A 13,579-nucleotide genomic window follows, 5' to 3' on the forward strand; every position below is an offset into this window, starting at 1 on the left:
ATGGGGGGGATGGGAAGGTGATGGTTTTAAACCGTGTATGGGCTCAGAGCCACATTTGGGAAGATGCCACCTCCTAAAAATGCTTAACAAGGCATTTTTGGTATTCTTAAGGGTCTTTACACAAGTCCATTTGAACACTAAAGTGTACTAAAAAAGTAAATTATTTTCATTAATAACTTTAAAGAGGTAGCCACAGATCCAGGTTCTGTTTGTTTGTTTGTTTGTTTTTTAAACTGGCTTTCCAAACGGTTTGCATTTGGGGGTTGAAAGGTGTGATAGAAACATGTCAGGGGCTGTAACTAGGGGGTTGGGGCTATCCTAGAGACAGACATCTAAGAGTCAGATGTCAGAGGCTGTAACTGAGGAGGAGGGGCTGTACTGCTCTTGGAGCAGCTGTGGTGTTTATTGTGGGCACAGAAGGGATGATGCAGATAACAATGCGTTTGTTGTCGTCAGATTTAGTCAAGCCAGGTGCTGCTTCTTGTTCTGTCCCCAGCAGGCAAGGACGACTGGGAAGCTCAGGATTTTAGGGCTTGGAGTCTCCTGTATTCCGAAGAACCTTCTAAACTGGGCAACACTCTGGGAGAGCTTCTAAAGTACGGAGAAATCTCAGTGTGATAATGAGGCTCTTGTACGATTTGCAAACAACCTGCTGCTGTCAGAGGGACAGCACACACTTTTAATAAACACTGATTATAAAAATGGGTAGAAAGAATTTATAGGTTGTCCAACCAAACCTTTGTTCTCGAGTCCCAAAAAGTCCCCCAGAGCAAGACAAAATTCTAAGAGCAGCGAGTACATAAGCCTGTTCCATTATTACTAAATAGTCTTTTAAATCTTTCATAGTAAGATATTTACATTGATTTTTAAAATTTGAAAAAAAATGTTGAAAATAACTTGAGGAGGGAAAGTTGGCCCTAAGCTATTGTAGTCTTTCAGAGCAGTTTTTTAAAAAGCCATAAATCTTTGGATAATAACTTAGTGACCATGCTTTCTCCTCCAGAGACTTTTCAGACAATTGGGTTCTGAAACTGAAGTCTGTTTCCCTTGTGATTTTGGGATCTAGAATCCACAGGGCGCTGTGAAGACCTGGTCGAAGGTTTAGTGACATTGGGGAGTTAAAGAGCTTTCACACTGGTTCGGTTTTTAGCCTGCAGATAAATGTTATCCATTCTCATCTACCATTTTTTCATATTTACAGTGTTGTGGAGGCTTTGCTGGTCTCAGGGCACTGACTGGCAATGGAAACTGTACTCCACCTTTCTCTCACGTGGCCCTTGTGACGGCAGCATGGCTAGAGCGGCTCTCCCATAAACCTCAGACTCACGCAAAAACTCAAGCATACCAGGGTCCACATCATCCAATTTGCTGAAACAATCTACACGACATTTGGTCTGGAGGCCAATGGTACCATCATCTTGCACTCACTGGCATTAGGGAATACCTTGGGGAAGCGTCCATGGAGGCCCAGGCCCATACTGTTCTTAAAACTCTCACTACGAGCTCACACACCTCTTTGGTTTATCAATATCCATCATATTTATGGTATTAGTATCATTATTTGTTGAAATACCCATGAAGGCAATTTACGTCATTATTTTTAATATTATCTTAACTTGGACATCCTCCAGTTACACACAGCGATCGCAGCTAGGCACTTCTACTCTGGAACTGACAACCAGAGCTATGTGGCGCTGTTCATTTTGACAAGCCTTTGTTTAAACTCAAGTCAAACCTCTAACAGTCTTCCACATTCAAGTGCTTTTATTCTGAGCAGCATATACAAAAACTAATGACAGTGTGCGTCACTTCGTTTGGTTCAGTACTCTCCACGAGTTCTCTAACTCTGGTTTGATCTACTTTGGGCATATTGATCTAGAATTCTCTCAGCTGATTGCATGTGCTTCCTTGTTTGCCTTGGAAGCACGCATCCTCAGACTTCATTGAGAAACTCCAGGTTGAGGCATGCTGGGATGTGGATTGAGTCCATGGTCAGAGAAGATGGATTAAATGGAAAGAGAACAGGAAACATGTGTTTGGAGTCCAGCAGCAGCTGCTGAGGGTCGTTCCTCTCTTGTAGTTGGGCCTGGGGGGAGAGAATAGGATCATGTAAGCATTTAGCACAACCTGAAACGTTCAAGTAACTTCACCAAACTTAGTGGGCATGGTGCACAGGCAGATTTCTGAGGCGATCTAGAAGGTATGCAGGATCAGGAGAATGTGGTCTTTCTATGTCCCTGAAGCATGTAGTGGAGACAAACCCTAGTTCACATTGTTGGAGATCAGATAGTTAAACACGTTCCCCATTCTAGAATTATTTTAATGCTTTCAGCTAAGGGAGAAGGCGAAACTATGGCTTAAGTGCAAATCCAATGGGAAGACTGTCGTGGCATGGTTCATGAATCAGGTTCTCAACCTTCCTAATGGTGCAAACCTTCAATGCAGTTCCTCATGTTATGGTGATTCCCCTCCCCCATAAAATTATTTCATTGCTACTTTATAGAAAGGAGAGCAGGAGGCTCGGCAGAAAGGCAATTGGTGCTTCTGTTCCTCATAGTTTAGTTCATTAGTTACATCATGGGCACCACTGTTTAAAATCCCTGAAGATGCCCACTTAATTTTTGACAAAGGAGGCAGGAGTAGAAGGACAGAGTAGATTAACAAATTAATCACCATTAACAAATGGTGGTAGCACAGCTGGGGTTCTTATCTGCAGAAGAACGGAATTAGATTTGTATCTCTCACCTTGTACACCATCAATTTAAAATGGATCAGAAACCTTAACTTTAATGCCCAAACCATGAAACTTTTAGGGAACTTTTCGAAAACAAGGTAATGGGGTAGGCACGGAGTGTTCAAAAAGAACACCAACAGCATGGGCACCAACCCCAGCACCAACTGATAGACTGCATGAAGACAAAGTCTCAGTACAGCACAGAACACAGCAGGCAGGGTCAACAGAGCACAGGTCAGGAGCAACCAAAGCTTTACCAGTTGCACTTCAGGCCAGGGGCAAATAGTCGATATTGACAAAGAATTGCAGAAGTTAGATACCGAGGGAATAAAACTGCCCACAGCAAATGGGCCAATGAACTGAACAGATGGCTTTCAAAAGAAAAAGAAACACAAATGGCCAATAGCTATTTTTAAATGTGATGCCCCAAGTCACCAGGGAAATGCAAATTAAAGCTACTCTGAGATACTACTTTGCCCCAGTCAGAATGACTATCATCGAGAAATCAGGAAAAAAAAATGAATGTAGAAGAGGATGTGGCGAGAAAAGGAACCCTTATGCACTATTGGTAAGAGTGCAAATAAATGCAGACATTATGGAAATCTGGAGACTAGTCAAAAATTAAAAAATACAACTACTATTTCTATTAAAATAGACCCAGTTATTTCACTCCTGGGTATATATATTTACCCAGAGACAGTCCATGCCCCACTCTAGAGAATTTCTGTAGTAGTTGTAGACCTGGTTGTCCACAAACAGATGCACAGATAATGAAAATTTGGTATATATATTCCATTTTGTATGTAATGGAATACAGCATTAAAGAAAAAAATGAAGTTCAAATTTTCAGGAAAATGGGTGGACTTGGAATGTGTAATATGAAGTGAGATCACACAAGCTCAGAAAGAAATAAACCACGTATTTCCATATGCAGAATTTAGTCAATAATATATGCATATGCATAAAGAGATGTACCTATGGTACAGTATAACATGAGACGAGAACAAGAAAGGCTAAATGTAAGAGGGTGATGAAGGACTGCAGGCAGGCAATGGACACGAGTTGTGAAAGCAGATATAAACCAATTGTTTTTCCAGTTCTAATTCAATCATGGCTTCTTTGTTGTTGTTGTTTTGGATGGTAGACAAGTACATAAAATATATCCGATACTGAGAGTGTAAAATTTAATGTGAGGACTCACAGCTTCTGTTCTGAATGCCAATTCTAACTGTATATGAGCTCACTAAGTCATAGACTCTGGGTCTGGTTAATTTTGGTATGTGATGTTTTTATCTGCAAGGTTTTAAAACAATAAAGTTCTTAAACAACACCTTGAGAAAACTGTAAGAGATTTAGAGGTGAACATGTAAAGGGGGCGAGCCGGGCGGTGGTGGCACACTCCTTTAATCCAAGCTCTCGGGAGGCAGAGGCAGGCAGATCTCTGTGAGTTCGAGGGCAGCCTGGTATACAGAGTGAGTTCCAGGATAGCCAAGGCTACCCCAAGGAACCCTATCTTGGAAAAAAAAAAAGAAAAAGTAAAAAAGAAAAGGGGGCAGAAAGGAGAGGCTGTGTGACAGCGGTTTCAGCTGGAGCTCAAGGCACATACACACGGTTAATGGAAACTCACACGGTACATGGTCTCACAGAAAACCCCTGTGGTAGGGTTAACAGTTCTCAAGCTTACAGTATATAAGTTTTAATATTTAAGTGTTTCAATGTATATATGAAAGTCAGACATATTTGTGAGTTACTGTATAGCGCTTCAGGAATTTAGGTGTTTTTAAACACGTATACTGTATCTAGTATGCAGGCAATTGGTATGCCTTACAAGCAGCTTTGACTGCTGGACATGAGATCAAGTGTGATGGGGATGGGCTTGGGGTTGGGGTTGGGATGAGGGGCTGACTGCTCACCAGTGCCTCTGAGCACTGCCCAGGGAGAAACAAATTATAGCTGGCAAAACAAAACAAAACAGTTTTTGACAGGATTGCCATATTTTCTGACAGTATCTAACCCTTGCCCTCCAGGGTGTTTTCTCTATGTCCTTCATTTCTTATGCCTGCAGCCTGCTTGGCATTTATTGGTCTACTTTGGATTGAACTCCCTTCTTGCAAATGGCACTGTTGCAAATTTATAGTGAGTTATGGCCTTCCCCCACATGGCTCAGATTCAAATCTAAGAATGACTTCCTAAACTTTTTTTGTTTGGGTTGCTTTTCAAACCTCCACAAAAATCAGTAGTGGGTTGGGGTATCCCGTGGCATCTCTCCTGTCTCCCAGTTCATTCTCTGCCTTCAGGAGCTAACTCTACGCTCATCCTATGCTAGCTTTCCACTCAGCACCCTCCCTCTCCCACTCCGATGCATCCCTTGTGTGGGTGAACTGGCTTGCTCTGAGGGCTGCATGCTTAGCAGGCTCTGGCATTTCCCCAGTGTCCTTGAGGCAACATCTACCTTTAGTCTGACTTGGCATCTGTCCCTTGACCTCTGGCTTCATCTCTACTCAAATACCAGGCTAAAGTTCATTTGCTCTTTTCCATGGGTCTCTCTTCAGAGCCAGGGCACTCTTTCTAAATCTCTGGATCTCTTTTAAATCTCAGAACAAAACCCCAGCCTTGCAAAGGACATTGTTGTGGGACACTAGTCTGTACCCTGTCACTTGTATTTTAATAAAATGCTGATTCATCAGTAGAGAGGCAAAAAGTATAGGCAGGGAAACCAGGCAGGAAGTATAGGTGGGATGAAGAGAATAGGAGAATTCTGGGAAGAGGAAAGAGTCTGCAGTCATCATCCAGACACAGAGAAAGCAAGATGTGACTGCCGTGCTGAAAAAGTATCAAGCCATGCAGCTAACACAGACAAGAATTATGGGCTATTATAAGTCATAAGAGTTAATAAGAAGCCTGAGCTACTAGGCCAGTCAGTTTATAATTAATGTAAGCCTCTGTGTATTTCTTTGTGATAAACGGCTGTGGGACAGAAACCTCAGTCAACAGGACAACAGCATTCTACACCAAAGCTCTTGTTTTCTGGGGCTCTTTAGCAGCTTTGATACATCTCCATTTCTCCAGTCTCCTCCATTTCCCATTCATTCTGGCCAATATAATGTGTGCGTTCAATGTCCCACATGTCACTGTGGGACACTGCTTGGTGGAGTACAATCAGCTCCTGTCAGTCACTGTCACACAAGGTCCTCACCGGACCCACAACTCCCTGGGCTCTGCTGAAGAAGCTCATGTTTAAGATGGATCTAAACACACATCTGCCTAAGAAGTTTTTTCCTACCATATCCACAAAGACAAAGACTGTGAGGTTCGGGGACATGATCTAAGAGTATGGATTGAATTCTTAGAGGATATTTCTTAGTTCCATTTGGGTGGAACTGAGATTAAGCACCCTTGTTATTTCCACCTGGTGCCTTGTTCACTGAGGTGTTTCCAGCCAATGAAATGCTTGAGTCGGAAAGCTGAGGGGCAAAGATAAGTCCACCTGTCTGGGTGTTACTATTACTACTATTATCACTATAGCAATAGTTAATATTACTGTGGGCACTAAGGTTCATGTGCATTAAAGCAGGAAGCCTATAAATGCAGGTTTTTCTGGCACACAGTGCAGCCAGCATTAGTAAAGAGAGGATTAAAATATGCCTTTTCAATGTCCTTTTTGGCTTCTGACTAGGACTTTATGAAATGAATTCCCCAAGACTCACCTGGATTGTTCGTATAAAGGACACTGTCACCCGCTCTTCAAATTCATTCAAGGGAGTGTAAAGGTTTAAAATTTTGACAATCTGTTGGAATAAAAACCAAGTTTAGTGCAGAGCTAGACGAAATGAAGACAACTTCAAACTTTGAGGCTCTGTGACACTGGCATCATGCATGTGTGCGACTCTCTGGTCAGACCCCACTCACTAGGTGTGTGGTCAGGCTGCCGTTTATGGAGTTTCCACCCATGGCTGCCCCTGCGGGGTTTGAGCTCCTGCACTGCATTCTTAGTGTCCGCCCCTCCCCTATGCTTGGTGGCTTATGCATAATGAGTTCAGAGAACTGCCGTCCGGAACCCCCAGCCCTCTTTTCTGCTGGCAATTTAGAGGTTTTTCAGAAAAGTACCTTAGATAAGAGAGGGCTTACTTAGCCACATTTAACCATGCTTATGCCTTTTCCTTAAGAAAATTCATTTATGCAAGGTGGTGGTGGAGCACACCTTTAATCCCAGCACTCAGGAGGCAGAGTCAGGTGGGATCTGTGAGTTTGAGGCCAGCCTGTTTTATAGAGTGAGTTCCAGAACAGCTAAGGATGCCGAGAAACCTTTTTTCAAAAAAGCAAAAAGCAAAAAAAAAACCATTCATTTGCAAGTGAGTTTTTCTTCTTAACCTCACACAACCTTTTGTCTGGCTAGCAGTTGCTTTGGTGGAAGTACCCTGGCCTCGTGCAAGGTCCAACTGCAAGTAATAAGTAAACTCACAGAAGGAAAACCGTCACTGGGGCGGGGGAGCTGGGAAACCAGGACCTGTGCAGTTTTCTTAGGAGCTCTCTGGTTCACTTCTGCAGGCAGTGGAGGAGGTCAGAGAAGCATGTGCCTCCGCTAGATTGAGTTTAGAGCTGGCTACAAAGGCATTGGTTGGGAAGGGCCATGCATTTGATTGGAAGAGACTGGTTTCCCTTCTGTCTGTGGCCTGTTTCTAAGTGGTCGTGATCAAAGGCAAGATGTAGGGACTCGCCTCTTTATAGACTAGTCCTAGGCCTACAACCAAATTATGGTATAAATACAATTTTAGGGTGAGGAATTTGAAATAATATTTAAGTACCTTTAGGTCATTAAGGCTTCATCTATGATATAAATGGAGTCTTAAAATATGACCATATGAAAATTATAGTTGTAAAGAAAATATATAAGGAAAACAAACAGCCGCATACTGACAGAATCAGAAAAAATCTCTTAGGTAAGAAACTATCTGGAATTGTTTTTAAAATGTTGTGATATGAGGCCAGCAGTGGCTCGGTGGGTGACGCCCTTACCACTAAGTCTGATGACCTGAATTCAATTCCCAGAGCCCACAGGATGGGAGAGAGAACCGGTTCCTCCCAGTCACCTCCCTCTGCCCTCCATATACACACATAATAGCACACGTACACATGTACGTGCAACTTTAAAAAGTTGGTATCAAGGTTTGTGGGTTTACCACCTTGTAAGTTAGCACATAGGAAGGACCAGAACGCTTCAGGGAAATGGTATCGGGTTTTACAGACCAAAGTGATCTCTGCTTCATCAAGACCATTTCATCAGTTGCAGATGGGAATTCTGTCAACAAGGCTGGGAGCCCCACATCAGAAAACTTCTGGCAAGAACAGACTGGCGGGGCCAGCGCGGGTCCCAACTGGCGGTACCTGCTGGGTGCTGAGGGAGGCACACAGAGAGCAGATGGCTTCAGCATCCTCCTGGGTTTTCTTCTTCAGTTGGAGGAGCTGGGCCGCCTGGATCAAAGGCTCCATGGTCTGCACTGCTCCGCTCTGGTGAAGGTTTTTTCCTCGAAGCCACTCTTCAAGTTGACTTATGTTGTACCTTAGCCACAGGTGAAAAGGAAGCTGTGTTAAGCCTTAATTCATGGGGTAGGGTACTTGCTGTGTTTTGTAGGCTAGGTGTAATTGGGGTCATCCTTGCCCCCGCTTTAATTATCTCATGTGGTTAAAGCTTGCAAAGTGTGGGCAAGGAGACAGCTCAGTTTGTAAAATGTTTGCCTTGCAAGAATGAGGACCTGAGTTTGATTCCTAGACCGATATTTAAACACAGATTTCATTACAGATGGTTGTGAGCCACCATGTGGTTGCTGGGAATTGAATTATGGACCTTAGGAAGACCGGGCACTGCTCTTAACTGCTGAGCCAATATTTATGTCCTGGCGATGCCGAAGCATGCATGGTGGTTGAACTTGTCCATTTTGGGTTTCATGGTCTAAGCCGATAAGGACAACATATTTATTTGTTTGTTTGTTTATTATGGTCTTTCGAGACAGGGTTTCTCTGAAGCTTTGTAGCCTGTCCTGGAACTAGCTCTTGTAGACCAGGCTGACCTCGAACTCACAGAGATCTGCCTGCCTCTGCCTCCCGAGTGCTGGGATTAAAAGCGTGTGCCATCACCGCAGACCTAGGACGACATATTTAAACACACAGATACACACACACGCATACACACACGCACACACACACGTACTACAAAACAAGCAACAACAAAACCAAAAATGAGCAAGGTGGCACTGAGTTGTAATGCTGGTGCTGGAGGAGGTAGAGATACTTTGTTGACCTAAACAACCGAGACAACTCTGGTAAGTTCCAATTTAATGAGACCTTTTTTTTTAAAAGAGGATATTTGAGGTGTTCTCTAGCCTCCATATGTTCTTGTATGTACCACTCCTATATGCACACACATTAAAAAACCAAACTGCAGCATGCCTAGCATTCAGTTACCATATCTTGAGTAAAGAATGAATAAATGAATGCATGCTTAAAATTAAGCAAAGATGAAACACCTAATGTGTCTATATATTAACAGGGAGGGAAGCACTAAATATACTAAACTAAAATTAATATTTAGCATTTACAAACTTTCATACTTGAGAGCCCTGATAACTCATAACTCATCCACCTTTCTCGCTGACCTAGCACACTCGTTAGCCTTTAAAGAGCAGTTATTTGAGGATGGCTAAGCTAGTGTGAGCATCTCTGTATTAGTTTACCTGGTCGCTGCCTCAGCTGGGTGAACTTTACCAATCAATAAAAAGGTGATGGATTTGAGTCACATACCAACTATGACAAGGACCACCAGTTAGATGTGGATTTCACCTTGAAGACACCTGTCTTGTGTCCTGTCCCCAGCCCGTGTCGGGCCCCTCAGTCTCCTCATGCTGGCGCGAGCACCTCTCTTACCTGAGCTGCATGCCTGTACTCCAAGAGCAGGCATCTTTCCGCAGGAGCAGGTTGTTAAGGGTCACAGCGTTGATCATGTAGAAGAGCTGCTTGAACACCTGAAGGATAATCTCAGGGTCCAGGCCCTGGTCACACATGACCGTATGAAACGAATTCATCTGGCGGATGATGGCCTCCAGGCAGTAGGAGTTCTCTCCATCCACCATGCTGGAGGAGCGCTTCCGGTAACCGGTTGGCCTCACACCAGATAGCCCCTGGATACTCTCGTTTTCCAACATGGCAGAAACTAAAAGGGAGACATGGTTAGAGAAGTTTGTATGTCCCCCTCAAAACTCTGCTGTAGGTCTAGTCAGCTCAATGAAACCATTCAGGGTACACTGGGTCAACATATGCAAGGACTTAACACATTTGGTAAAGAATTTTGAATGTGGTGAATCTCATTCTGACATAGAACAACTATGGAGTGAATTGTCACTTAAATTCATTGGGGATGGGGCAAAGAAAATGGATATATACTAGCTGGATTCTGTCTACCTCGTGCCTACCCCAGAATGGGCGTGGCTCTGTGGAGGCCACAGTTGGTAACATCTGATTGCTGCAAAGTAAGGCAAGCTTGTCACAACACCGCTCATCCTCCAGCCCCCAGCAGCAGCTTACCTATCATCGGTTGTAACAAGCCCTCGGCAATTTTAATGAGCTGCTGATAGATCTGAATGGAAAGATCGCTTAGCACCTGCCGATATTCAGTGAGGTCAAAGTTCTTGAGGCAGTGCTCATTCTGCTTCGGGGTGTTCTGCGTCATGAAGCCCTGAGGAGGAAGAACGTTCATGAGTGAGCATCTGGGGTCTCCTGGGCTCTGTTCACCTGGGGCTTGGGCCACATTAACAACTTCTGTTTGCAGGGCTTCACTCAGGCCTTCTCTACGTATAGGGCTCTAGGAAACACGATGCCTTGGAACGGCCCTGGACCTCGAAGGCAGAGGAAATCTCACGATAGACAAGTCAGAACTGTGAAAATAAAAAGGCTTAGATCCTCAAAATAAAGTGAGTTATATATATTAAATATCCAAAGCCAGAAAAACGTTAATAAAGGAGGGTCCCGTGCTTTCTGAATGTTTATCCAGTATTATCTGTATTCAGATTGCCCTAAAATCTTAGGCTACACAAGACCCTACAGGAATATGGCATAGGGCGGGTTCTGTTTGTAGGAGACATCTATGTCATCAGTTACCAGATGAGTGGGAAGGTGGCAGCACTGTCCTCTTAGCCTGCCGTTCCAGGACGAACATGTAATCTGGGGTAGGAACTGCATCCAAAGGGCTCCTGTGACGGGGGTCGTCTTACTGTATCTTTTTTGTTCTGAGACGGTCTTGCTGTATCATCTGGGTTGTCTTTAAACTTGTGGTATTCCCACTACAGTATCCCACTTGCTTGGATTGAAGGCATGTGCTACTGAGTCTAGCTCTAATGTACTTTCTATTCAGGCCAAGAGAAAGCAACAGCAGCCAAACGATCAGGACTGTTGATGAGGCAGCCATGGCCCTCAGCCTCCTACCCTCATCTCAAACTACAAAGCAGCTTCTAATAAGGGGCAGAGGTAGGAGGAGTGTGGTTGCTGGGAGATGGGATCTTTGACTCTTCCTTTGTTGTTAGACCTCACAGAGCTAGACACACTGTGGTTCCAATCTTGTCTCCGAGAACAGAAGTACAAAGAGCAGCCTAGGTCATGGAGCCATTAGGCCTGCCCTTTTATAACACCCTGAGAATACAAGGTGACATTGGTTACTGCTGTCAGCCTGACAAAAGTCTAGAATCAGCTGGGAGGCAGGCCTCTGGAACATGCCTACAAGGGATTTTCTCAGTTGGGTTGAGGTGAGAAGACCCACCATCACTAGCATCATTTCAACGGCGGGATCCTGGATTGAACGCACTGGCCTGTGTATATCCCATGCCCTCTCTTCTCTATTGTGGAGGGAGCATGACTAGCTGCTTCAAGTTTCCGCTGCTGTGATTTCGCACAGCGGTCAGTACCCTGGAATCGTGAGCCGAATAAACCCTTTCTCAATTAGTTGCTGTTGTCAGGGCATTTTATTACGAAGGAGGCTAAGACACAGTGTGAAGCGATGAACCGTGACGAAATGAAGTTCTCCACACATAAAGAGCTCGTGTATGATACTGGGGGCAAAGAGCAGGAGGCATCTGATTGGAAACAAAGGGCATTTCTTTACCTTTCCCTTCCTTTCCCTTGGAAAAGCAAGTGCCCAAACTCAAGTTCTAATTCTTGAAGGAAGGTGGGACCAAACCCATCCCCAAATTGACTGACTGGGGCAGGAGAGTGGTCCATTACCCTAGGGAGAAGAGCGTCTCTATTTGTTCTGCCACAAAAGACACTAAAACTTTAAAATGTTGTTGCATGGTTTCAATTTTTGCTGTACCTTGACTTTGGGCAGGGTGGGATGCGTGAAAGGCGGGGAGAAGGGAGAGTTGAGACTGTGGGGATGTGGGAGGTGGAAGGCCTGGATGCAGTGGGATTTTCACTGGGGGAACTGGAAAGTGAACTCTGCGGCATGAAGCTGAAGGCACTGCATGGCAGAGGGTGACCCCACCAGCAACGGGAATGGTGAGTTCTAGAGAGAGCTGGACTCAAGAGTAGTGACCTATCAGCTGGGCGTCAGGTCAGTGAATCAAATTAAGCTGGAAGCATAAAGCGTGGCCTCGACATCCATTTGTACCATAAGGTTCTATACAGGGGCACCTCTTTTTTGTGCCCATCTTATATTCTTAAGTGGACAGAGCTTAAGAGACATTCTGATACATCAGACGCTGACCTTTCTCCCAGTCTCCACTGACATGGCTCCTCTAGGACAGCTTTAGAGATAAAAGGTTGCAAGGGTCCCTTAGGAAATGAAGGGGTTTTCTGGCACTGTGCGGTTGAGTAAATTCAATTCTATAACTATTCTTCTCTTTTGCTTACGGGATGATTTTTCAGGGGTTCTTGGACCCACTGAAGCCCAAAGTCTCCGGTGTCCTAACCCAGCACTGCTAACACATGCCCACAATCTGAAGTCCCAGCAGGTGCTTCACAGACCTTACACCCATCATCTAAGGGAATCCAATGTACCCTAAATGCACCCCAAACTTCAAGCCAATAAAGTGGGGGTCCACTGTAGGCTCTTGGCTCACTACTCACCTCGTCCCCACTGTACTGCTTCAAACAGTGAAGGAAGCGGCAGGTGTTGGATAACCAGAAGGATGTCATCTCAAAGTCATCATTGTGCTTCTGTAAAAAGAAACCATACCACTGGCTCTGAGTAAAGTGTCTCCCATTGGCTGGCATGTATCCCCAGTGCCTCTCTTTCCATGTTTTCTGTGTCACCCAGCCTTCCCAGGCAGCCCCAATGTATGCAGTCCACTTTCCAGTCACAGAGTGGATACCCTTTGCTGAGGGTTGCTGTTTGTCTACTCCCTGAGAAGGCACACAGACAGAACTACTCTCTGGTCTCCTGATGAGTGTTGCATGCACCTGAGCACTCGGGAAGACCAGGCTTCTCTCAGAGCTGAATGAAGCTGAGTGGCACAAATGAAGCTTAGGCTCAGCAGCCCAGGCTCTAGTCGGGTCTAAGACTTGCCCTGGCCAGCTCAGATTCTGACCTATCAGCTGTCCCATATAAGGCGTGCCAGTGAAGTACACTAGTATCCCAGTGATCTAAAAGTCAGATGCTCAGTGGCAAGGCAAGGGACCAAGGCTGCTTAGCAACGCATATATACCTTGACCTATCCAGTTCCTGCATTACATCCACTGACTTCTTAGAGTCTGTCCTGAAACACAACACCATTATTTAAACACAATGATTGAGCTATGACAATAAAACAATAAGGCTGACCATACATGCTACAAGCCAGAGCAGGCTAATCTGGCTCAGAA

General features: G+C 44.6%; 1 protein-coding gene across 2 annotated transcripts in view; it reads right to left on the reverse strand.

Moving 5' to 3' along the window:
* Myo5b (myosin VB) overlaps positions 1–13,579 on the reverse strand; it is a 274,034-nt gene continuing 260,455 nt past the window's right edge. For both annotated transcript variants that reach the window (XM_057789327.1, XM_057789326.1), the window contains 6 exons: positions 12,845–12,934; positions 10,313–10,463; positions 9,656–9,941; positions 8,120–8,294; positions 6,442–6,522; positions 1–2,086 (listed from right to left, as the gene is read on the reverse strand). In XM_057789327.1, the coding sequence (XP_057645310.1) occupies positions 1,934–2,086; positions 6,442–6,522; positions 8,120–8,294; positions 9,656–9,941; positions 10,313–10,463; positions 12,845–12,934 (936 nt within the window). In that variant the 3' untranslated portion in view covers positions 1–1,933. The remainder of the gene's footprint in view (positions 2,087–6,441; positions 6,523–8,119; positions 8,295–9,655; positions 9,942–10,312; positions 10,464–12,844; positions 12,935–13,579) is intronic.

Source organism: Chionomys nivalis, chromosome 14 (genome assembly GCF_950005125.1).
Source record: "Chionomys nivalis chromosome 14, mChiNiv1.1, whole genome shotgun sequence".
NCBI classification, from domain to species: domain Eukaryota; kingdom Metazoa; phylum Chordata; class Mammalia; order Rodentia; family Cricetidae; genus Chionomys; species Chionomys nivalis.